Here is a 25,219-nt window from a genome sequence, read left to right as displayed (position 1 = left end):
ATCCCTAGAGATCATCAGACTAGATCAGACCAATTTATTAGAAGGTAGGGCTGTGCCAGGGCTATTTTATGTTGCCACGGCTGTTCAATGTGTACATGTATGGGTTGATATGGGAGATGAATGTGAGGGTGATGGGAAGATTGGAAATGGGCAGAGAGAGTAAAGGGAAGTGTAAGGTGAGCCAGTTGTTTGCTGATGATGTTTGCATCTGTGGCTGGGTCAGAGAATGGTCTGTGGTAATAGATGATGGGGTTTGGGAAGGTATGTGATTGGAGGAAATTGAAAAGAAATGTGGGTGAAAGCAAGATTATGAGATGTACAAAGGGAGAGGGTGACAGTAAGTTGGAGTTAAGTTTGAAAGGGGGAGGTTAGAGGAGGTGGATGTTTTAAGTATTTATGCCAATGTGTAACAGGGAATGAAGGAGTGGGAGTTGAGGTAAGCAAGTAGATAGATAGATAGATAGACTAGACTTTATTTGGCAAAGAATCAATATACTACATGAAGTGCAGATAATGACAAGAACACATAGTTGGAAATAATAATTGAAAATTGCTGGGGGAATGAAAAGTGTCATAAGAAATAGGTATCTGAGATTGGATGCAACAAGATCATATAAAAGGGTTTTTGTGTCTACAGCACTGCTTGGGGTATAGGCTTTGAATTTAAGGGAAGCAGAAAGGAGAAATTTAGATGTGTTCAAGAAGTATAATGGGGATAGAGTGAGAAGTGAGTAGTAGGGGAGGAAAAGGAGCAATCAGATAGGGCTGATGTAACAATTTTGGGATGGTGTAGACATGTGGAAAGAATGAGTGAGGAGAAACCAGCAAAAAGAGTATGAAAGGTAGAGATGGATCATGTGAATTTGTATGGTGGACCAAGAATGAGACAAGAATAGGGAGTCTTGAGTAAAAGGGGAATGCCCATTAGATAGGGAAGGTAGAAGGCAGGGGATAGGTGTGAATAGGGAATTGTTGTGAATGGATGATAAAGTGGCATGGCCTGAAGGGATTTCTTCTCATCTTAATTTTTGCTCCAAGAGATGAGGAGCGAAGGTTGCCGTGTAAATGGATGGCCATGCTGTGGATATGCGGTGTCTTGTTGCATTGCTTGCGGCCCAGGCAGGGATGACCTCTCATCCACAAGGAGCTAAGATGAAAAAGAAACAAATGGATGATGGATGAGAGGTACATGCCTATGCTGGCTACCTTTCCTACAAGGGAGAAGATTCCTTTTGTATATGAAATAGAACAGATTTACATGAGTGCATTATGTATATGAAAATGAGAATGTTTAGTATGAAATTGGTAATTTTGTTGGGTGCATTGAAACTTGAGTCAACGATTGCTATCATTGTATGTTTATTTTCATTTGTGCAGAAATTGGTTGAACAGTTTGCTGAAGTGACTGGAACAGATGAAGCTTGTGGCCAGTTTTATCTACAGGATAGAAATTGGAATCTGGAGGTAAGCACAAGATCTTGCACGTTTCAACATGTTTTCCTGAACCTGTAAGATTATGGAATTTTTACAAAAAAAAAAGTTATTTCCCACACTGATAATTGTCCAAACATATTTTGTGTACATTACCAAACAGTGTAAAAAAATCGTTTCATTTTAGGTCATAAAATTTTGATCTACATTGAATATCTTTTCTTAATGTTAGTTCTTTGGGCACCAAACGTGTGTTGGTATCAAACACTGTTTAAAGAAGAAGAAAAAAAATCGATGTAGAAACTAGTATGATTTTTCTCTTTCATTTTTTAGAGGTCCGTGAATGCCTTCTTCGAAGCTCGGTCTGGGGGAGGAGTTAAAGTCCTCACTGATGGAAGTGAACCAGAGCTTGTTGTTACATTTGAGTAAGTTCAAAGTGTGTGTTACAATAGTGAGAAAATTACATACATAAACCAAAGGCTTTTTCCCCCATACAAGGGAGGTAGCCAAAAAGCAAAGGCATAAAAACCACTCCCAAACATTCCATCCTCTACATGCTCCACCTCCCTTTACCTTCTTCACTCCCTCTTATCTTGGTGGCACCTCCTGGATGGTGGGTCATCCTTGCATCTTGTCCACTGCCCTGGGTCAGAAGTAGTGTTGCAAGACACAGCACATCCTCAGCAAGGCCACTTCATTAAATCAGCGACCCCCCTTTCCATCCCCTCATGCAGAAAAGGAGAAGACATGGAGAAATCCCCTTGGGCTGTGTCAATTTATTTCTCATACATACTCCCTCACCCCCCCATCCCCCACCCACTCCCCCTCATGCATTACAGCATCATCCATACACAACCATTCTCCATTCACCCCATATCTTCTGTTGTCTCCTGTCCTACCTCAACAGACATTCTCCTTTTTCTCAATGCTCCTTTTACCCCATCCATCCATCTCATCCTAGGTTGCCCCCTCATGTTCACTCCTTCCACCTCTGCCCTCCTCATTTCTTTTACTAGTCTTCCTTCACTCATTCTTTCCTTGTGTCCAAACCATCCCAATACTCTTTCATCAACCCTATCTCCCAACTCCCTTTCCACCCCTGTTCTCCTCCTCACCTCATTTCTCACTCTATCCAGCCTAGTAACCCCTATCATACTTCTCAGGCACCCCATCTCATGGATGGTGTGGAATGTTATATGAACTTTTTTGTAGATGATGCAAAACTACTAAAGAAAGTAAGTACAGAGGAAGAGTGCAAATCACTACAACAAGACCTGGATAAAGTTTGGGAATGGAGTCAAAAGTGGGGAGTGAGCTTCAACATCAAGAAATGTAGTATATATAATGGAGTTTGGAAAAAGTAAAAATAGAATATCGGGACAATATAAAATTGGCACAAAGAAAGTTAAAAAAGTTAGCTTGGAAAGGGACTTAGGAGTTGTTATCAGTAAGACATGTCATGAGACAAGCATATCAACAAAATAGTTGGAGAAACCTTCAATTTACTAAGATCAATAAAAGTGGCCTTTGACTACATGGATGAAGAAATGGTAAAGAAAATATTAGTTGCAATGATAAAACCAAGATTGGAGTATGCTGCAACACTATGGCCACTAAGTACTAAAACTAAAAAGAATAAAGAAATTAGAAAGAATACAAAGAACAAAGACAAAGATGGCACCAACACTCTCCAAGTTGACATATGAACAAAGATTGTCCAAGTTGGAACTGCCAACCTTGGAACAAAGAGTAGAAAGAGATCGACTGACCATTTACAGAATTATGAAAGGGATGGAAGTTCTAGACAGAGATGATTTATTAAAGTGGGATAAGAGAAAAACAAGAGGACATGAAAAGAAACTCAAAAAAGGATAGTTATAGAAGAGATCTGAAAAAGAATAGCTTCCCACACAGAGTGGTGGATATCTGGAATAAATTGGATGAGGCAACAGTATGTGCATATACTATACAAGAATTTAAGAATGAACTTGATGCTGAGAGATACAAAGACGGGTCACTATGAGCATAGCTCTCTTCCTGTATAATACAACTAGGTAAATACATTCAAGCTCCTCTTCTCTTGCTCCCTTATGTTCCATGTTTCTTCCCCGTACAGTACTGTCGGCACAATTAGTCCTTCATACAATCTCTTCCTAGCATCCATTCCCAAATGTCTATTTCTCATTACACTTTTTAATCTCCCAAGGCATTTACTCACTTCTCTCAGTCTACATTGTATCTCCACCCCCACCACTCCCTTTCTTGCCACATTCGCACCCAAGTATCTAAAACTATTAACTTCCACCAGTCTCTCTCCCTTAATACTCACTTCCAGTCTGCTGCCACTTTCTCCCCTTGTACATCTCATCACCTTACATTTACCCACATTTATCTTCAACTTCCTTCTTTAACACACCTTCCCAAACTCTGTCAATAACTTCTTCAATACCTCCTCTGATCCTGCTACAAGTGCAGTGTTGTCAGCAAACAACAACTGGCTTATCTCCCACTTTTCTCCATTTTCTTTAATCATCTCCAATCCCAGACCCACTACCCTTGCATTTACTTTTCACACCACCCCATCCATGTATAAATTGAACAGCCAGGGTGACATAACACATCCCTGATGAAATCCCACCTTTACCTCAAATCACTCGCTCTCTCCATTTCTAATCCTAACACAAGCTCTACTACTCTCGTAATTGTTTGTGATTTAGTGGGTTATGGGATTAGGTCTTGGTAGTGACGGTGATTTTATTTAGTAGACATTTCCTTTTTGGAGGAGTTTGGATTTCTTGTGATCAGTAATAAATGCCTTTGTATGTGATGGTCGTGTGGAATGAATAGCAGAGAGAATCAGCTTTGCCAGTCTATTTGTAAAGCCTATCAGTACCCTCTCCTCTGTCAGTTGGAGCAGGCACTCAGAGCTCCCAGTTTCTAGACTGATCCCAAAGTCTCTTGGCTCTCACTATTTTCCAGACAAGGAACTGACACCTAGTGAATGCTTATCTCTTCTAGTAGTTTGCCACCAGGGCAATATACTTGGGTATTAACAGCATGTTATCATGCAGTAGTGATTACATGATAGCAGGTAGCCATTGCTTTTGGGGCTGTTTTGGGGTGCTCATGCACACTGTAGTCACATAATTTGTCTATGGTAGAGTTAAATCTACTCATAGAGGATTGATGCTATATTTGTATTGTGACTTCCCCTCCTTTATGCTGTTTCCCATGTAACATTTTTTACCACTTCTATGACTTTACCTCTTCTTATCCCCTATAGTTGGTGGGGGTGAAAAATTCTGCCACCATGATTTCTGTGTGTCTTGAAAGGCAACTAAGTGGGGCACACTTTTTGCTAGTCATTCTTCACTTGTTCTTTCCATATGTCCAAACCACTCCACTATTCTTAGATCAACTTTATCTTCCAGGTCCCTTTCCACCCCAACTCTCTTGCTTCACCTTGTTTCACATTATCCTTCTTCTTAACCCCATCCATATTTATTAAATACTTTAAGTTAAACATTCCTAGGGTCTTCTTTCCTGCTTCCTTTAAATTCCATTTCTCTGCTCCACACAGTGTCATGGGCAAACCCCTTTCATAGTGTTCTCTTTGCATTCATCTCCAAATATCTATTTCTTATGACACTTAAATTTATCACAGACACTTACTTGCTTCCCTTACTCTACAATTTACCTCCACCTCCCTCTCTCCCATTCCTTGATTCATGAGACCCTATATACTTAAAACTATCCATTTTCTTCAGCTTCTATCCTTTTAAACCATCTCCAACTCCCTGTCATTTGCTACCCTAGTACATCTCATCACCTTACTTTTGTTCACATTTTCAGCTTTTTCCTCTCACATACTCTCATCAAGTGCTTCTGTTTCTCTTCTGAATTGGCTACAAGCACAGTATCATATGAAAACAACAATTGGTTCTTCCACTCCCCCTTCCATCCACTTCCTTCCACTCTTACTTACCAAGTCCAAACTCCTGCCCATTCATTTATACATTGAACAACCATGGTAACACTACACAAATCTGATGCAGTCCCACCTTCACTCAGCTGTTCACTCTCTCCATTCCCTACCTTCACATAAAATCTATTCTTGTAAAATTTGATGACTGCCTTCAAAAGACTTTCTTCTTTCCCATATATCTGCAACTTGTCCTGTAACACCTTTCTGTGAATCCTGTCATATACCTTCTCTGAATCCATAAAAGTCCTAAAGACATCCTTATCCTCTGCCAAAGACCTTACATGAAAATTGATTGGTAAGTAAAGTTAGGGAAATGTACAAGTTACAGATGGAAGAGGGTATAGTCCGGCAGAGCCCTAAGTGAGGTTCGCTTTGAGGTATAAAGTTTTTTGAAAGGTGGTTTTCGATCATTCTGCATCTAGATAACACAATTCTACCTGCTGACCCTTCCTCTGCTTTGAGAATTTTTTCAAAATAGGGTTTCTCCACGTAAACATATGAATATACACATTTACTCCTTCATAAGATCATTTATCTTTATTTGTTCATTCCTTTTGACAGAAAAAGTAATTTTAACTGAAATTATGAATTTAAGTATTGCTTTACAATATAGAATATAAACAAATAGAACTCTGTGACAAAGATATACTAGCCCACACTTGAATTAATCATCGGCTTCTTCCTCCTCGTTAGGATTTTCCTGATCAGAAAGTTCACCTGGCACTTGCATTATTTGTTTGTTGTTGCAAATGGAACTTCCTTGACAATGACAAGATATTGTTCAAGCTGGATTGCCTGAGACACATCCACAGGCTCTGGTATTGCATGACTTTTCTGCAGCACAAGAACAGTAGACTCCCCTCATGATGAAATCTGGTGCTGGTTGTAGTGTGACAGGCTCCAGGGGCTTGTTTTCTTCAATCCTTTCCCACCCAATCTATGTGGGACCTGCATCTGGGAGGCTCTTGAATAACTCTCTTCCAGATAGCACACTGAAGGTGTGTTTTCTTTACATTTTCAATGAAAGCCTCTGATGTTGGGGGAAAGAGCAGACTTTTGGCATTTTACTTGCAGTTTTCCTCCTTGTCCGTGATATCCATGCTTTGACTCTGGTAGCATTCGTAGATTCCACTTTATCAATCCCATAACAGGAAGACATGAGCTTAGTAGCTTGGCTAACGAGAACTTCCATATCAGCAGCTAAATCACCGAGCAGACTAAGTCTGCCTAGCCATTTTTAACAGCTTTCCACATTTTCATTTTACCTATAGCATAGTGTATAGTATTTATTTTATATTATTTGATTATTTGTTTGTTATTATTTGTCTGTTTATTTATTATTTCTATTTATTATTATTTATTTGTCAGTTTATTATTATTTACTATTTACCGTTGTTATTTATGTCGTCCGCAAACAACAGCTGGGTCACCTCCCACTTTTCTCCATTTTCTTTAACCATCTCTAATCCCTGACTCACCACCCTTGCATTTACCTCTAACACCACCCCATCCATGTACAAGTTGAACAGCCAGGGCGACAAAATGCATCCCTGAAGAAGTCCCACCTTTACCTCGAACCACTCATGGAGAAAGTGAGTGGTTTGAGGTAAAGGTGGGACTTTGTCGCCCTGGCTGTTCAATTTGTACATGGATGGGGTGGTGCAAGAGGTAAATGCAAGGGTGGTGGGTCAGGGATTGGAGATGGTTAAAGAAAATGGAGAAAAGTGGGAGGTGAGCCAGCTGCTGTTTGCGGATGACACTGCGCTTGTGGCAGGATTGGAGGAGGGATTGAGGAAGTTGGTGACAGAGTTTGGGAGAGTGTGTGAAAGAAGAAAGCTGAAGGTAAATGTGGGTAAAAGTAAGGTGATGAGATGTACAAGGGGTGAAAGTGGCAGCAGACTAGAAGTGAGCATTAAGGGAGAGCGACTGGAGGAAGTGGATAGTTTTAGGTACTTGGGTGCAAATGTGGCAGGAAAAGGTGGAGTGGATGTGGAGGTAGAATGTAGATTGAAAGAAGCCTTGGTGGATTAAAAAGTGTAATGAGGAATAAACATTTGGGAATGGATGCTAAGAGGAGACCGTACGAAGGAGTGATTGTGCCAACAGGACTGTATGGAGCAGAAACATGGAACATAAGAGAGGAAGAGAGAAAGAGTTTGAATGTGTTTGAGATGAAATGTCTGAGAAGTATGATGGGAGTTACTAGGCTAGATAGAGTGAGAAATGAGGAGGTGAGGAGGAGAACAGGGGTGGAAAGGGAGTTGGGAGATAGGGTTGATGAAAGAGTATTAGGATGGTTTGGACACTTGGAAAGAATGAGTGAAGAAAGACTAGTAAAAGAGGTATGGAAGGCAGATGTGGAGGGAGTGAACATGAGGGGACGTCCTAGGATGAGATGGATGGATGGGGTGAACGGGGCTTTGGGGAAGAGGGGAATGTCTGTTGAGGAAGGACGGGAGAGGACAGAAGACGTGTGAACCGAATGGAGAATGGTTGTATATGGATGATGTGATGTATGAGGTGGAACGGGTGGGGGGATGGGGGTGAGGTAGTATGTGTGAGCAAAACTTGACGCAGCCTGAAGGGATTTCTCCCCGTCTTCTCCTTTTATGCATGAGGGGATGGAGAGGGGGGTCACCGATTTAATGAAGCGGCCTTGCTGTGGATGTGCTGTGATTTGCGACACCGCCTCTGGCCCGTATTTTATGGCTTGCAAGAGGCAGCATCTTGGAAGACGCACCCTAATATTTTGAAAGAAATTGATAAAAAAAAAAATCATTCTCATACAAGAACACATTCACCATATACCCGACCACTGAACACAAATACATAAGAAGCAAGGATGACACGTATTAAACGTATTGTTTACATTATGAAATCACTTGTCCGATTTTGTTAGTATGACGATGATACTAGTTGGTGATTAGTAAATATACTATACATTTTTCATTGTCCAAGGGTGGTTTTATTTTCATAGAAATAAACTAAAAGTTTAAAAAATATGCATGTAGAAATATAAAACTCCACTACCGAATCATTTTTTCGGTAGGCAGTGGTCCAAAGTGTCTTTCTGCTGCTCTGTTGCCATGTTCTTTGGCATATCGTACAACTTGTAGCTTGTATGCGATAGTATAACTAAACCGCTTCGATGAACTAGCCATGGGTGATAATTTCAAGGACAAAAAAGCTTGTGACACGTGTGATAGCCTGGTAGTAACTGATAAGGCACCTGGCATGTGCGTCCGTTCGTGTGTATGTGTTGCTGTGAGACGTGGGAGCGACCAGTTTTCTCCACACGTTGAGTAGGCTCCAGGAAGGATTATGGTATTGGAAATACTTGTAACAGCTAAGTACTGAGTTTACATCATATAAAAGGCTGAATTAAATAGTACTTAAGCTAACATCATAATGTAATGACACAACATACAAATCCAGGTTGCTATTGGTCAAGTGTACAAGCTCACATGAGCCTGGGTGTTGTCTTACAATACAACATTCATTTTGGAAGACACACTAGTATTTTTTAGGGAAAAGAGTGTGTCTTGTTAGCCGGAAAATACGGTACCTGTTTGTCTATCATTTAACTATACCTATGTATTATTTATTATTATTTATATTTTTTATTTTATCATATATATATATATATATATATTATATATAATTTGTTATATATATATATATATATATATTTCATATCATTTATATATATATTTCTTTCGCATCTGACCTAGTTATGGACCAAAAGGTCTTCTGTTGGCATGCTCCACCTTTGTAATCCTTTGTAGTAGCTTGGTTGGATCCACTAAGAGCATGAGCTGGCATGAGCCCAAGGCATAACTCTCCAAGCCTGTTTAGTGTCACTTGTATATCAACGACTGATCTTTGAGGTTTTGTAGGAATTGATATCATAGGGATAGTGAGAGATTGGCTGTAATAGTGATATATCAACATGATGTAGACATCAGTGTTATCTGCAACAACTCCATGTTTTCCCTTTGCAGTTGCTAGATGGATGGCTTGTGAAACCATAGTCGCATCGGCCTCCTCAAGTGTGTTGTTCACATCCTGTTTTGAAATGATATCCTCTTGTGAAATCTCAGTAGGGGGTAGGGTGTTGTCCAGTTATGACCTGTCATCCAGGAGGTGCCAAGATAAGAGGGAGGGAGGAGGGTGGAGGGGAGTGGAATATATAGGAAATGGAATGGGTGGGAGTGGTTTCTATGCCTTTTTCTTTTTTGGCTACCCCCCATGTAGGGGGAAAAAGCCTTTGGTATATGTATGTATGTATGTATGTATGACCAGTTTCCTTTGGCATCCTTCAACAACTGTGATATCTTTCACAAGAGTCTCAACTATGATTCCTGTAAGTTGGCTCTTATTTTCTGGGATGCTGAGAAGTTGGTTTGGAGGGGGAAGTGGAGACTTAGAAGAAAGCTGGAACACATTGTAGCCATTAGGTCCTCTGGTATTGTGAGCAGAATACCTTGTACTGAAATCAATGTACCTGTCAGATGCAAGGTAGACATCTCCAATTTCAGTCTTCTCTGCAAATATTGTTTGAATGACTCCACATAGTTACTGACTAGAGCTTGACTAGTTTTACTTGATGTGGGCTAAAGGACGACCCAGGGTATTGCACAACCATTCAGAACAGTGCAATCAACCTGGTCAGCATTCCTCACTGACACCTCAACCTTCATTTGCTTCTTGAGAACAGCTTTGGTCTTGCAGATTCTCATCTCCTGAAATAAATGCAGAAAATATAGTTGCTCAGAAAACTTTGGGTGCTTAAATATAGTGCAGCATACTTCCAGAACAGATAATGTCATCAGTTATGGTTACATGTCTACCATTATGATTGAAGTACTTATATAGGAGCTAGAATTATTTGGATAATGAAGGCATGCTAGTGATATGACTTGCCTGATTCATCAAACAGGGCTGTGGGAATAGGTGCTAGTTCATAGGAGAGAAAGTCTTTGAAGTCCACACATCTACTCGTAGAGCTGGCTTATAGTCCAATAAATCTTGCAAAGATAAGTTCTGTATTGTACAGGACTTTATGGCCAACTTTTATTCCTTTCCTCATGACAGTGATGCTGGTAACTTTTTTCAGTATTATTTCAATATCCATGTGGGAGTGATAATTGAAACTCAGCAACCTGCTCCTCAGCAATGGTTAGTGCCTTGTCAACATTAACTGATGATGGAGCAACAGAATCAGTGAGTAGGTTGACAAGATTATCTGGGTGCGTATCAGGACTGGGAGGGTAGATGCACATATCAATCTGAATTGATGTGAAGTTGAACATGAATTTGAAGCTAGGTATGATGAATTGGGGAGTAGGACACAGGATCCCATGAGCGTTGCTCCCTTCCTGTATACTACAATTAGGTAAATGCATCTTTACAATTGATTTTCCATGAGGATTATATTGTCATTGTAGCAGCCCAAAGGGATTTCTCCCTGTCTTCTCCTTTTCTGCATGAGGGGATGGAGAGGGTGGGTCGCCCATTTAATGAAGCGGCCTTGCTATGGATGTGCTGTGTCTTGCGACACTGCTTCTGACCCAGGGCAGTGGACAAAATGCAGGGATGACCCATCATCCAGGAGATGCCAAGATAAGAGGGAGGGTATAGGGTGGAGTGTATTAGGGATGGAATAGGTGAGAATGGTTTTTATGCCCTTTTCTTTTTGGCTACCTCCCTTGTTAGGGGAAAAAAACCTTTGGTATATGTATGTATGTATATATGTATGTATGTATAGTTATCTACCCATCCCTCTTTGTTTCCTAGTCCAGTTTAAATTTCAACTCTTAAGATATAATCTGTGGAAAGTTATTTAGATACGTGTTTTTCAGTTCGAAGATGGTATCCATGTTGGAAAAGCAAAAGGTGTCTCTAGTGCCCCCCAGTACTTTCAAACTGCTCACTTGGAACATAGATGGTATTGAAGAACACAACTTGAAGAAAAGAACAAAAGCAGTGAAGAAGATAATTGAAATGTAAGTTTTTAGCTAGTCTGTGATTATATATACACAAAATCATGCTTTAATTCTAAGTATTTTAAATGTGAGGTCCACTCATTATTACATACTGGTACCAATTACAGGGAAAATCCTGATGTAGTGTTTCTTCAGGAACTTGTTCCACAGACCTACAGCTACCTAGAAGAACATCTTCCACAGTACATGTTTGTTTCATCAGGTTTGGAAAATTACTTTAATGCCACACTTTTGCGCAGAACCACTATATACTTTGATGGCCACAATCTTACATACTATCCTAATACAAGGATGGGCCGCAGCTTATTGGCAATTGAGGTGAGGTTGTGTGATTCTCTTTTATTTCCTAATAAAAGTGTGGTGTTATGTGTGACAACACAGATTATATTGAGTTGGTCATGAAATTTCTTTCCTTTGTATCCTGACAGGCTCATATAGGAGATTTAAAGCTTTATTTGTTGAATACTCACCTTGAGAGTACAGCAGAATTTGCAGAACCACGAATGGATCAGCTCCGCAGTTGTTTCAGTGCATTAACAAAAAACAAGCCAGATGCGACTTCTATACTAGGTGGAGATCTAAATCTGAGGGATAAGGAAGTAGGTATTTTGTTATTCGTAATAATGGAAGAAAGAATGGAGAAAGATTATGCTCCATAAATGTTTTGAGTGGATGAGGAGTGTGAGTTGCCACATAATGAAATTGTTGGGTAAACAAGCCTTGGCTTTCAGACCCTGCTCTGTAGGAGCTGTGTCTCACTGCATTGCTTTTGACTCTAGCATTGTGGTAGGGACCAGGGATTCATGAGATGCTGAGATGGGAGGGTTGGTGAATGAATTTTGAACCAGGGGAGAAGGCTCTTTGATATATTTATGTGATAATAGATTAACATTATTCTGTGAACTGGCTCAATCATATTTTCTGTGGTTATTAATATTCAGAGTGAAAGAGAACGAGTAATGTTGTAACTTTATATTTTATAATGCAGGTATTATGGTGCATCATTGAATCATCATACATCAGGCAGCTGATACTGCCCTTGAGAATTTGACTTGTATTGAAAAGGTTAACTGATATATTTATTATTACAATTCATATTTTTATTATCACTATTGTTGTTGCTGTTCATTTTTATTATTATCTAGGTTAATGAAGTTGGACTTCCTGAAAGTGTATGTGACAAGTGGGAGTCGTTGCTCAGAAATTAATTATAGATATACCGTAATGTTTTGAGAATATGTCCCAACTCCTCTGCATACTTCGAATTAGGGATGAACAAAATCCCAGCCTTGGGATATAATGTTTTCCACTAATCAGGAGAATATAGTTATCAACTGATATATTTATTATTATTATTGTTATTATTGTTATTGTTGTTGCTGTTAATTTTTACAATAATCTAGGTTACTCAAGTTGGACTTCCTGAAGGTGTACATGACATGTGGGAGACCTGTGGAAGTAGGAAGGAGTGTAAATACACTTGGGACACCCTCAGAAATACCAACAAGGAGGTAGGGGTGTTATTTTTTCTTTTTAATTATTGTAATTTTATTGTTCTTCTTGGGCCACTGGGTTTAGGAGTGCATTATGAACAGTCCTAACCCATAAAACAGTATTAGTTATCATACAACCACCGTGTGGGCTTCAAATATTTCCCTTTGTTGATAACTGTGTCTGAAATTTGTGTCACTTTTTTCTTGCTTTAGACCTTGGGAATTCAAAGTATGCTGAGTGAATGCTTGATATATTTGTGCAGATGTATTCCTGTAAGATTATATTGGTCAATACATTGTCCCAGTTCTCTCTTGGCCCCATGGCCACTGATTCAGCCCATAGTCAAGTGTGAGTGTAGAAGTTTCAGAGGGATCAGTTTAAGTCTAGTTGGGAAGGCTTATGGGAGGGTCTTGATTGAGAGGATTAGGAGAGAAACAGAGGAAGTAATTGGTGAGGAACAGTGTGGGTTTAGGACAGGTAGGGGTTGCGTGGATCAGATTTTTGTGGTAAGACAGATATATGAGAAAGCTTTAGGAAAAGGTAAGGATGTTTTGGTGCCTTTGTGGATTTGGAAAAGGCTTATGACAGGGTAGACAGGAAGGCACTGTGGGAGGTATTGCAGATATATGGAATATGAAGGTAGTAGAGCTCGTGTTAGATTTAGAAATGGAGAGAGTGGTTTGAGGTAAAGGTGGGACTTCGTCAGGGGTGTGTTATGTTGTCTTGGCTGTTCAATCTTTACATGGATGGGGTGGTGTGAGAGGTAAATGCAAGGGTATTGGGTTGGGGATTGGAGATGGTTAAAGAAAATGGAGAAAAGTGGGAGATAAGCCAGTTGTTATTTGCCGATGACACTGTGCTTGTAGCAGAATTAGAGGAGGGATTGAGGAAGTTAGTGACAGAGTTTGGGAAGGTGTGCGAAAGAAAAAAGTTGAAGATAAATGTGGGTAAAAGTAAGGTGATGAGATGTACAAGGGAAGAAAGTGGCAGCAGACTGGAAGTGAGTATTAAGGGAGAGAGACTGGAGGAAGTGGATAGTTTTAGATACTTGGGTGTGAATGTGATGGGAAAGGGAGGAGTGGAGGTGGAAGTAGAATGTAGATTGAGAGAAGCGAGCAAATGCCTTGGGGGATTAAAAAGTGTAATGAGAAATAAACATTTGGGAATGGATGCTAAGAGGAGATTGTATGAAGGAGTGATTGTACCAACAGCACTGTATGGGGCAGAAACATAGAACATAAGAGAGGAGGAGTTTGAATGTGTTTGAGATGAGGTACCTGAGAAGTATAATAGGTTGGATAGAGTGAGAAATGAGGAGGTGAGGAGGAGAACGGGGTGGAAAGGGAGTTGGAGATAAGGTTCATGAAAGAGTATTGGGATGGTTTGGACACATGGAAAGAATGAGTGAGGAAATATAAGTAAAAGAGGTGTGGAAACTAGAGGTGGAAGGAGTGAACATGAGGGGGCGACCAAGGGTGAGATGGATGGATGGGTAAAAGGGGCATTGGGAAAGGGAAGTGTCTGTTGAGGATGGACAGGAGAAGACAGAAGATGGGGATTAACGGAGAATGGTTGTGTATGAATGATGCTGTGATGCATGAATGGGAGTAGGTGGGAGATGGGAGGTGAGGGAGTATGTGTGAAAAATAATGCAGCCCAAAGGGAGTTTTCCCTGTCTTCTCCATTTCTGCGAGAGGTGGGGTTGCTGATTTAATGAAGCTGCCTTGCTGTGGATGTGCTGTGTCTTACAACATTACTTCGGCCTCAGGGCAGTTGGTGATGCTGGTATTACATGTCATCCAGGAGAAGCCAAGTTAAAGGGGGATGGTGGGGTTTGGATGGGAGTAGAGTATGTGGGGATGGAATGGGTGGGAGCATTTTTTTATGCCTTTGTATTTTGGCTACCTCCTTTGTAAGGGGGAAAAGTCTTTGGTATATGTATGTACATACATACATACATATACCAAGGCTTTTTCCCCCATACCAGGGAGGTAGCCAAAAAGGAAAAGGCATAAAATCATTCCCACCCATTCCATCCCTGAATACACTCCACACCCCTCCACCCTCCCTCTTATCTTAGCACCTCCTGGATGACGGGTCATCCCTGCATCTTGTCCACTGCCCTGGGTCAGAAGCAGTGTCGCAAGACACAGCACATCCACAGCAAGACCGCTTCATTAAATCAGCGACCCCCCCCTCTCCGTCCCCCCATGCATAAAAGGAGAAGACGGGGAGAAATCCCTTCGGGCTGCGTCAAATTTTGCTCACACATACTACCTCACCCCCCATCCCCCTGCCCATTCCACCTCATGCATCACAACATCATCCATATACAACCATTCTCCATTCACCCGTCTTCTGTCCTCTCCCGTCCTTCCTCAACAGACATTCCCCTCTTTCCCAACGCCCCCTTCACCCCATCCATCCACCTCATCCTAGGATGTCCCCTCATGTTCACTCCCTCCACATCTGCCTTCCATACCTCTTTTACTAGTCTTTCTTCACTCATTCTTTCCATGTGTCCAAACCATCCTAATACTCTTTCATCAACCCTATCTCCCAACTCCCTTTCCACCCCTGTTCTTCTCCTCACCTCCTCATTTCTCACTCATCTAGCCTAGTAACCCCCATCATACTTCTCATGTATGTATGTAGTAATGGTTTTTGCACCATAACCTATGCATGTCCATCACCCTAGTCTATTAGCCTATAATATTCCATCTCCCGTCCATGATACAGTTGCATTGGTTAAATGGCAATTTTTTTTATATATTTGAAAATGAAAGTCTTGCATCTTATACCTATGTTAATACAATATATTCATTGAATGGTAGTAAGTAGTTTTTATTTGATTTATTTATCTATTTATGTATTTCTTATTATTTCTTTTCTTTTAAGATGGGCGGCAAATTCAAACCGAGGATGAGGTTTGATCGAGTTTACTTACACCAGCCAAAACCTGCAAAAGTGGAACCTAAACATTTTGGCCTTGTGGGCATTGAGAAGATTTCATGCACGCAAAGCTTCCCATCAGATCATTGGGGATTGGTGGTGTATTTTGAGGTAAGTGGTGAGAAATTACTGTGGGATTGTCATGATGCCTTCTTTTTTCTCTGCAATAAACCATGTAGGCCTCTTATATGGTGATATATTTATCTATCTATCTATATATTATATATATATATATATATATATATACTATATTATATATATATATATATATATATATATATATATACATATATATATACATATATATACACACACACACACACCAAGGTTCCTCTCCTATGTTCCATGTTTCTGCCCCATACAGTGCTGTTGGTACAATCACTCCTTCATACAATCTCCTCTTAAGCATCCATTCCCAAATGTCTATTTCTCGTTACACTTTTTAATCACCCAAGGCATTTACTTGCTTCTCTCAGTCTACATTCTACCTCCACTCCTCCCTTTCCCACCACATATGCACTATCTCCAGTCTCTCTCCCTTAATACTTACTTCCAATTTACTGTCATATTCTCCCCTTGTACATCACATCACCTTACTTTTACCCCACATTTATCTTCAACTTTTTTCTTTCACACACCTTCCCAAACTCTGTCACTAACTTCCTTAACCTCTTCAGTGTGAGTCAAATTCTTGCACGCAGCATCGGATGCCCAATGTACAATGCATCACACTGCTCGTGTTATAAAATATAAAGTTACTGCTGCATTACTTGTTCTCTTTCACTCTGAGTAATGATAAACACAGAGAATGTGATCGAGGCAGTTCACAGAATTCGGGAGTCACTCAGCTACAACTACAAAATAAATATAATCAAGATGCTGATCCCAGCATCCTTGTATACCCACTCACATCTCGTAGGTGTCATCGTATGAAAAAGGTTAATTCCTCCTCTCCTCTAATCTCTGGTCCATTACCCTTGCATTAACCTCTTGCCCACCCCATCCATATATAAATGGAACAGCCAAGGCGACATAACACATCCCTGATGAAGTCCCACCTTTACCTCAAACCATTCGCTCTCTCCATTTCTAATCCTAACACAAGCTCTACTACTCTCGTAAAAACTCTTAACCGCTCTTAACAGCTTTCCTCATATCCCATATATCTGCAATACCTCCTACAGTGCCTTCCTGTCTACCCTGTTGTAAGCCTTTTCCAAATCCATAAAAGCCCAAAAAACATCCTTACCCTTTCCTATGTCTTTCTCACGTATCTGTCTTACCACAAAAATCTGATCCACACAACCCACATCTGTCCTAAACCCACACTTTTCCTCACCAATTACCAATTACTCCCTCTGTTCTTCTCCTAATCCTTTCAATCAAAACCCCCCATAAGCCCTCCCAACTACACTCAACAAACTGATCCCTCTGAAACAGACGTTAATTAGCTGTGTTTTTGGTGTTTTCGTTGTTTTTTTGGTGCTGTTTAGTGCTGTGCAATCACTATGCCACCCAAAAACCACTCCAAATCAACGGATTATTCACATCAACGGACACTGTTACCCCTTTTTTAGTCCATTAATGAGAGGTAGTACTGTACACTCACACTTGTCCCCTTTTCCCTTGTAAAATAATTGCTGTATTACATGTTCTCTTTTACTCTGAGTAATGATAAATACAGAAAACGTGATCAAACCAGTTCACAGAATTCAGGGATAACTCATGTACAACTGCAAAAAAATATACATATAATCAAGATGCCAATGCCAGCATCCTCATGTACTTACTCACACCTCATGACACCTATGTGATCATTATACTGAAGTGGTTAAAAGGAGAAAGAAGCCTATTGGTATGTACATAGATACATATGCCAAAGGCTTTTCCCCCCTTACAAGAGAGGTAGCCAAAAAGAAAAAAGGCATAAAAACCATTCCCACCCATTCCATCCCTAATTACACTTCACTCCCCTCCACCCTTCCTCTTATCATGGCACCTCCTAGATGACGGGTCATCCCTGCAGCTTGTCCACTGCCCTGGATCAGAGGCAGTGTTGCAAGACACAGCACTTCCACAGCAAGGCCATTTCATTAAATCGGCGACCCCCCCTCTCCGTCCCCTCATGCAGAAAAGAAGACAGGGAGAAATCCCTATGGGCTGTGTCAAATTTTGCTCACACATACTACCTCGCCCCCATCCCCCCACCCATTCCACCTCATGCATCACAACATGATCCATATACAACCATTTTATTGGTATGTAGATAGATGATGATTAGATTTAAGACAATCTTAAACCAATGTGTAGTGTTCCAGATGATGCTAGATGGTTTTATTGATCTGGGAGAACCCTCAATTTCACAAACCAGTAATGAATTCTTTCTTTATTTCTTTTTTCTTATTACTCATTTTATTTTTCAATCTTTCCTTCAGATTCTTCGAAATGGGAGTGCACCACAAAGAAATCTGAATACAGCTTCCACATCCAAGCAATAATATTAGATATTATCCAGAATGGAGAAAAAGTACTTTGGGTATTTACTGAAACTTTTGTGATAAAAAAATTGTATTCATTAGCAGCATAGTCCTAAACTTTCCACCCTGGGAACAATCCCCAGTTGAAGATTAAATGATTTTGCATCATAGAAAAAGAAGAAGAAAAAAAAAAAAGGGGGGGGAAGAGTGAACATTATTTTTTAACCAAATCACAATGCTAGTAGCTGCCCATCAGTAAGCATTGGATTGGCGTTTGCCAAAGTGAAATTTGTGAAGTGTGCCATCGTGATGAATGTGATTCTAAAAGCCAACCCATTGAACTTTCTAACCATGGCTTTTATTTTGACAAAATGCCAGTTTGTTTTTATTAGTATTAAGGTCAGAATCCTGCCTGAATGGGATCCTAATAGAGGTCCTCATATAGCAGGGGTGACACTCTTCTTTGTAATAAAATTATCTATCACAACTTGATGTACAGGGTGTCTGGGATAAATTTAACACTTTTTCGGAAAGGAAAGAAAAACGTCATACCTTGGCCAAAAATTTATGTATTCTCAAAATTCAAAATGCATTTCTTAGAGGATCTTTTGCCAAATAGAGCTCATTCAAAGAAGGTGCCCTGAGCCTCCACCATGGCCTCCAGGCGGGACCTGAACCTGCAGCACGCGGCCTTCATGGTGTCCTTTGAGATGCGCCTGAACACCAGTTTGATCATGGCAATCGGCTCATCCTTGGTGTTGCAGGCAGTACAATTGGTGTCTTTCAACTGTGGCCCACATCAGGCGAGTTGGGGGCCAGATGTTGGAACTGAAGAAGTCGTAGAAGTTCTCAGATGACCACTTCTGGGTTTTCCTTGAGTTGTGACAAGGAGCTGAGTCCTGCTACCACACACATGTTCTTCCCACAGCCACCCTCTCCACCCAGCACTTGACAACAGTGGACACCAACTCAGTATAGCCATCTGAAGTGAGTCTGAGTCTCTCTTCAAAGATGTGGGGCGGCATGACATGGCTTTTGCTGGAAACGCACCCAAAGACCAACACTGTTTGAGGGAACTTGGTCTTCATGAAATGTGGGACTTTGTGTGGACTGTAGGCTAGCCACCTCTTGATCTGCACATTGTGCAACTAGTCCTGGCAGAAATTCTTCTCATCTGAGAAGAACCAGAGCATCCCCAGCTCGACTGGGTGTTTGACCTTTCTGAGGAGTTTCTTGGCTTTTGTAAGGTGGTTCTCTTGAGCCTTGGTGGTGAGTAGTTGGACCTTGTGCCTCTTGTATGAGTAGTGAAGATCCTCATTCAACGCTTCCCTTATAGTCGCCACTTTGAAGCCCATCTCTCTTGCCAAGGTTTGCAGTGCCTTGCCTGGATCTTGCCACACCTTTTTTGCAGCTTCTCTATGAATTTTGTTGTGTGGACAGATTTGTAATGCTTGCTATGATACTTCCTGTTAGCCACTGCTTCCACGTTTGTGCCACAATTCTCCAGCTCACATCTCACGGCCTTTACAGTATTCAAGGTGGGCCAAGTTGTAGCTAAGATTTCTGAATTTTTTCATCCGGCACGAATCATCATGATGCAGGTCACTATTTTCCAACATTCCAGTGCTTTCTGGTCGTCCATGATCTTTACCTCTCACACCCACCAATAGTACACAGAATTAGCTATCCATTGCACTTTACTGCTATTAAATCCTTCAAATGGTTCTGAAATGACAGAAGATAAAAAAAATGATCAAATTTATCCCAAACACCCTGTTTACAGTGCGTCACTGTGATGAAGGAATTAAATGTGATTTTTATACCTGTGCTTCTTCCCAGGTTGAGAATTCCATATTGACAGTTTTTTTTTGTAAATATTTCATTCTGGTAGAGCTCAGGTGCTAGTTATCAGTACTCTTGGTTTCTGTTTGTATAAGTGGGTTGTTTTATTGTATGCAGTAAGTTGATTCTAAAAAAGAAATGTTGAATATGTTGTCTTGTACTGTAGCTTGTATAAAATCTTTTTAAATACTACCTCTGTTTTGTATGGATCTATGTCAAGGATTTTGCCCTTATACAAGTGTGTGGAGGTAAATTGTAGATTGAGAAAAGGAAGCAAATGCCTTGGGGGATAAAAAAATGTAATGAGAAATGGGCATCTGGGAATGAATACATAAAGATTATATGAAGGGGTGATTGTACCAACGACACTGTATGGAGTGTAGACTTGGAATTTAAGAGAGGCAGAAAGGAGAAGTCAAAATGTGTTTGAGATAAAGTGTCTAAAGTGTCTGAAAAGTATGGTAAGGGTTACATGGTGGGATAGTGAGAAATGAGGAGAGCTGGGGCAGAAAAGGAAATGGCAGATAGAGCTGATGAAAGAGTATTGGGATGGTTTGGACACATGGAAAGAATGAGTGACGAAAGATTAGAAACAAAGGTATGGAAGACAGAAAAGGATGGATTGAACATGATGGGATGACCAAGGATGAGATGGATGGATAGGGTGAGAGGGTCTTTGAGCAAGAGGAGAATGTCTGTTGAACAAGGAAGGGAGAAGGCTGGGGATAGGATTTGGAGAATGGCTGTGTACAGATAATACTTTGATTAAACTCTGAGGGGTTTCCTCTGTCTTCTCTCTTTTGTATGTCTGTCAAACAAGCAAGGAAGGTAGAGGGATAAGGGAAGGGAGAGAGTAAGGACTATTTGCGTGTGGATGATATTTTGACACATTCCGAAGGGATTTCTCCCAATTTTCTTCAATTTCTGCATGAGTGGTAGAGAAGGTGGGATAAGTAAAGTGCCCTTGCTGTGGATGTGTGTAGATTTGTGTTTATTGGTCAACATTGAGTTTGGAGGTGTTGAGACAAAATTGTGGTCTGTGTTCTTTAATCTCTGTCTAGACCGATCTACATCTTGAAACATTTACACACACATGGTGGCTGTTGCTAAATCAGAGCTATATATGATTTATTCTCTACTATCTACTGCCTACTCTACTTCTAGATGTACAATACATGAACTGAGTATGGACACTTAGTATTTATGCATAGGTCATTTATATACAAGCAATGAAAACACATATTAAAAATAATATTGGTTGTATGATGACTTGTAGTTGGCCATTTGTATGCAGGTGTTCTTTTGTGCTCGGACCAAATGACTGTGGTGAGGTCAGACACAATAGGTGGTCCCATAGGAGTTCTCTGGAAAGGTCGGACCTGACATCTTGTAGCTAATGTGTGCATGTGCACATGTATTTGCTGGACATCTAAATGATCAAATATTTCCTCCAATCATCTTGCAACATGTGCTGTGTCTTGTTGCATTGCTTATGACCAAGGTATTGGGCAGGAGACAGGGATGACCCTTCATCCACAAGGTGCTAAGATGAGAGGGAAACAAAGGTGGTGGGTGGGAGTGGGTATGTGACATTTGACTTGATTACATCCCTTATAAGAGGGGGAAAATTCCTTGGTATGTAGATATGTAGATCTATGAGTGTGCTCTTTGTAGTCAGGGTTACATCAGCCTTTCCTCAGTTTTTTTTTTCCTCCAACAAAAGATAGGTGCGAGCGGAAAATGGTCGTGAATGGAATATGAATTGATGTGGCTTGAAGGAATTTATCCTTGCCTTCTCATTCATAAACAACTTCGGCTGTATTTTGTACATCTTTCCATATATGGAGAGCTAACAGCTAGCAACGGCTCCCCTTCTACTACTTTCAGCTGGTGACAATGAAATGTTCCACATCAATTCAGCAAAAACAACAGTCCAAAGTTTCTTCCCAGAAAGATATGTGAGAGATGCCAGGGACTGTTGGCAGCCAATGCGAGGCTGTGGCTAGTGAAACTCTCCTTGCTGTCTCGAAGCTCAGTGAGTTCAGGAGCAATAGAACAAGACACAGAACACCCACAGTAGACCTACAACCTAAGCCAGTTTACTCGCACCACTTCATTTGCATGGTAGTCCCCTTCTCGTCCCCTTGTTTGAGAAGAGGGAAGAATAAGAGGAATTACCTTGGGCTGTGTCTGTTTATTGTCCATTCAAAACTGTTCTCCACTCACTTGTATCTTGCCCTCTCCCTTCCCTGCTCAACAAACGTTACCCTTATACTTGAGGTCCCCTCATCCATCTCGTGTTTGATCTTCTCAAGTTCACTCCATCCCCCCTCTGCCCTCCATACTTTGTTTATTCATTCCTCACTTTTTCTGTGCCCAAAACATCCCAGTATTCTTTCATTAGCTGTATTTACCAGCTCCCTTTCCACCCCTGCTCCCTTTCCACCCCTGCTCTCTTTATCTCCTCATTTCCCACTCAGTTCATCCTTGTAACACATTTGGATATCTCCTTTTTCGCCTCACCTATATTCTAAATCCCCACCCCAAACAGTATTTTAGGTGCAGACTCACCTGTTCATAAAATCTTTCATTTCTTCCAAGATATTTACTTGCTTCCCGCAATGTACGGTTTATCTCCACCCCCGTTCTTCTGTTCTATGCTACATGTGATCCTAAAATACTTTAATACCAGCCACCTCCTTTAGAATCACTCCACCCCTGTCCCTTGTATATCTTGTCACCTTACTTTGACCCACATTTACTTCCAAATTCCTTTCACAAACTGTACCTTCCCGAATTCCATCACTAACCCTTCTCTAATCCAGTCAAGAACATATTGCCATTAGCAAACGACTGGCTCACCTCTCAATTTCATTGTACCTTCACTAACCATCTCCAATCCCCTGCTGATCACCTTCGCTGAGCGTGTTAAGGCGTCATTTCTTGCGGCTAAGGTCGAGGGGATGGCGGCTCGAACCCTGCCACCGGCGAAGTTGTTGTTGTTGTTGTCGTTCCCTAGACTGTCTGTCCGAGCAGTCCCGTCTCCTCAAGGAAGGCCACAGCCGAAACTGGGTTTTCCCACAAATCCTTTATAGAGTGTATGTTGTGTTGTTTGCGTGCATGATTGTGTATAATGCAGTCTTCCATTATGTGTTGTATGGTATGGGGTTAAGTGTTACATCCTGGGCAGCTGTTCACAACACGGTCGTCCAGCCTCTTCTGGTAGCTTAGAAGTGCTGGGTGGTGACCGCATCGCAGTCTGGCCAAGTGGACTCTGTCCTTTCGTGGGAGAGAGGATTCAGAAGGGTGGATATCAGGGGGTCTGGCATGCAGCAGTGTGTTGTCTTTCAGTGTGTTAATGGAGCGGTGAGTGATATGATTATGAATATGTTTCCGGAGGCTGGTATTTGGTGGTTGTGGAGGAAGAGAAGAGAGTATCTGTGCGTAATAAAGGTCTTTGGGTGTAGTTTTAATGTTTCTTGGTGTGTGTGGGTGTTCTGCTATGTAGTGTAGCGGGTGTGATGTGTTTGTGGTGTCTGCAGCAAGTGTTTGTGTGCCTCTCATGTCGAGGTGGTCCTTGACTTTGAGGACTTTTGTTTCATGGTGTAAATGGTCTGTAGGTGATGTATTTTTGCAGCCTGTAATTGTTTTTAGGGCTTTGTTTTGTATGATTTGAAGGGTGTTGTGGTGTGTCTCACTGAGATTAGGAGCCCATGCAGGACTCGCATAATTCATCACTGAGCGTATGCATTGTTTGTATATTGTTATATTAGTTTCTTTGTTTTGTCCAAATGTTGTTCCTGTGATTGACTTAAGTGCGTTAAGTCTAGGTGTGCATTTGTTTTTTATGTTTGTGAGGTGTTGTTTGAAAGACATGGATGGCGAAGTTGAACCAAGGGCATGGTTCGTTAAATTCCACGCTACAAAGTCATCTGCGAGGGGCACTGTCCTAGCCCTCCGATAGGGGGGGGGGGGCGGAGTTTGTGATGTTAACCCATGTCATTTTCATCATCAGTCATCACCATCCCATCCATGTATTGAATAACTATGGTGACATTACACAACTCTGGTGCAAACTCGAACCACTCCATCTCACCATTTTTAACCCTAACACAAGTTCTACTACTCATGTTTAATCCTTTGCCTATAACGGCTACACCACTATTCCATACTGTATATCTGCAATACCTCACAATGCCCTCGGTCGACTCTGTCTTGTAAGACCTCTATATTCATAAATCCCCAAAGTGTTATTTCCTTTAGCCAAAAAATTTAGCTAGGAGTACGAACACTATAGTATCAGTGATTCTAACATACCTGTGTGCGAGTATGTGTGTGATTCACCATGGTCTTGGATCACGTGTTGGACTCGTGATCGACAGCTATTTCCATCCCGTAAGAGAGCTCAGAGCTCGTATATAACCGATCTAAGGATAATGCTGTGACCTTACATGCACACACACCTCCAACTCCCCGCCCACGAGAGTTGGAGTAACGACTCGCAGTGCAGCGGTACTGAAATTTCAACCCTGGGCGGGATTCGAACCCGGACCGCCGCAGTGGCGGCCGGGAACTCTACCATGGCGCCACCGAGTGTGTGTGTGTCTGTTTCCCATAGTCTAGGATTACCTACTTCGGTCGTGATCGTCAGCTAGTATCATTCCAGATGAAATCTCCCAACATTCCTCATATTTTCCAGAGCTGGGCGCGTTCCTAGGTGCGTTCCGCTTTAGTTTGGTCGCGATTAGCGCTCCAAAACTATTAAAGCTTAAGAGACAGGTTCATACCGAAGTAAAAGTCCGGTAGGCCATATACTATACCAAAGAAAATTTTCGTAGACCACATACTATTCAGGCACCAATATTGCTATAATAGCATGGGAACGTTAACCGCGGCCAAACTAAAGCGGAACGCGCTCAGCTCTGAGATTTTCAATGCAGAAGACATGACTTGCCAATCTATCTCATTTCCATATGGTGCAGTCACATAGGAAAATCAGGCGGTAAGCCAGATGGCGGGCGGTCCACACCGTC

General features: G+C 41.2%; 1 protein-coding gene and 1 long non-coding RNA gene across 4 annotated transcripts in view; one reads left to right on the top strand and one right to left on the bottom strand.

Moving 5' to 3' along the window:
• The window catches only part of LOC143019676 (tyrosyl-DNA phosphodiesterase 2-like), a 30,400-nt gene extending 10,022 nt beyond the window's left edge, over positions 1 to 20,378 (top strand). Inside the window, exons 2-9 of the mRNA XM_076175611.1 lie at positions 1,378 to 1,464; positions 1,765 to 1,856; positions 11,278 to 11,421; positions 11,529 to 11,739; positions 11,850 to 12,020; positions 12,825 to 12,932; positions 15,814 to 15,978; positions 18,303 to 20,378. Coding sequence (XP_076031726.1) covers positions 1,378 to 1,464; positions 1,765 to 1,856; positions 11,278 to 11,421; positions 11,529 to 11,739; positions 11,850 to 12,020; positions 12,825 to 12,932; positions 15,814 to 15,978; positions 18,303 to 18,365 — 1,041 coding nt within the window. The 3' untranslated portion in view covers positions 18,366 to 20,378. The remainder of the gene's footprint in view (positions 1 to 1,377; positions 1,465 to 1,764; positions 1,857 to 11,277; positions 11,422 to 11,528; positions 11,740 to 11,849; positions 12,021 to 12,824; positions 12,933 to 15,813; positions 15,979 to 18,302) is intronic.
• Positions 1,375 to 25,136, bottom strand: LOC143019679 (uncharacterized). Of its 3 annotated transcripts, none has more exons than XR_012965852.1 (4): positions 24,820 to 25,136; positions 11,892 to 12,005; positions 9,921 to 10,616; positions 1,375 to 1,506 (listed from the first exon to the last, which is right to left on the bottom strand). It is a non-coding gene; the product is annotated as an uncharacterized LOC143019679 (long non-coding RNA). The 3 variants fall into 3 exon arrangements; XR_012965851.1 differs by lacking the exon at positions 1,375 to 1,506 and having other exon boundaries at positions 9,141 to 10,158; positions 10,340 to 10,616; XR_012965850.1 differs by lacking the exon at positions 1,375 to 1,506 and having other exon boundaries at positions 9,141 to 10,616.
• Between the last annotated feature and the right edge of the window lie 83 nt (positions 25,137 to 25,219).

The sequence above is a fragment of the Oratosquilla oratoria genome, chromosome 37, assembly GCF_046742065.1.
Source record: "Oratosquilla oratoria isolate Oo_2021 chromosome 37, ASM4674206v1, whole genome shotgun sequence".
NCBI classification, from domain to species: domain Eukaryota; kingdom Metazoa; phylum Arthropoda; class Malacostraca; order Stomatopoda; family Squillidae; genus Oratosquilla; species Oratosquilla oratoria.
Note: the sequence above shows the minus strand (reverse complement) of the source record. Positions and strands in the feature narration are given on the sequence as shown.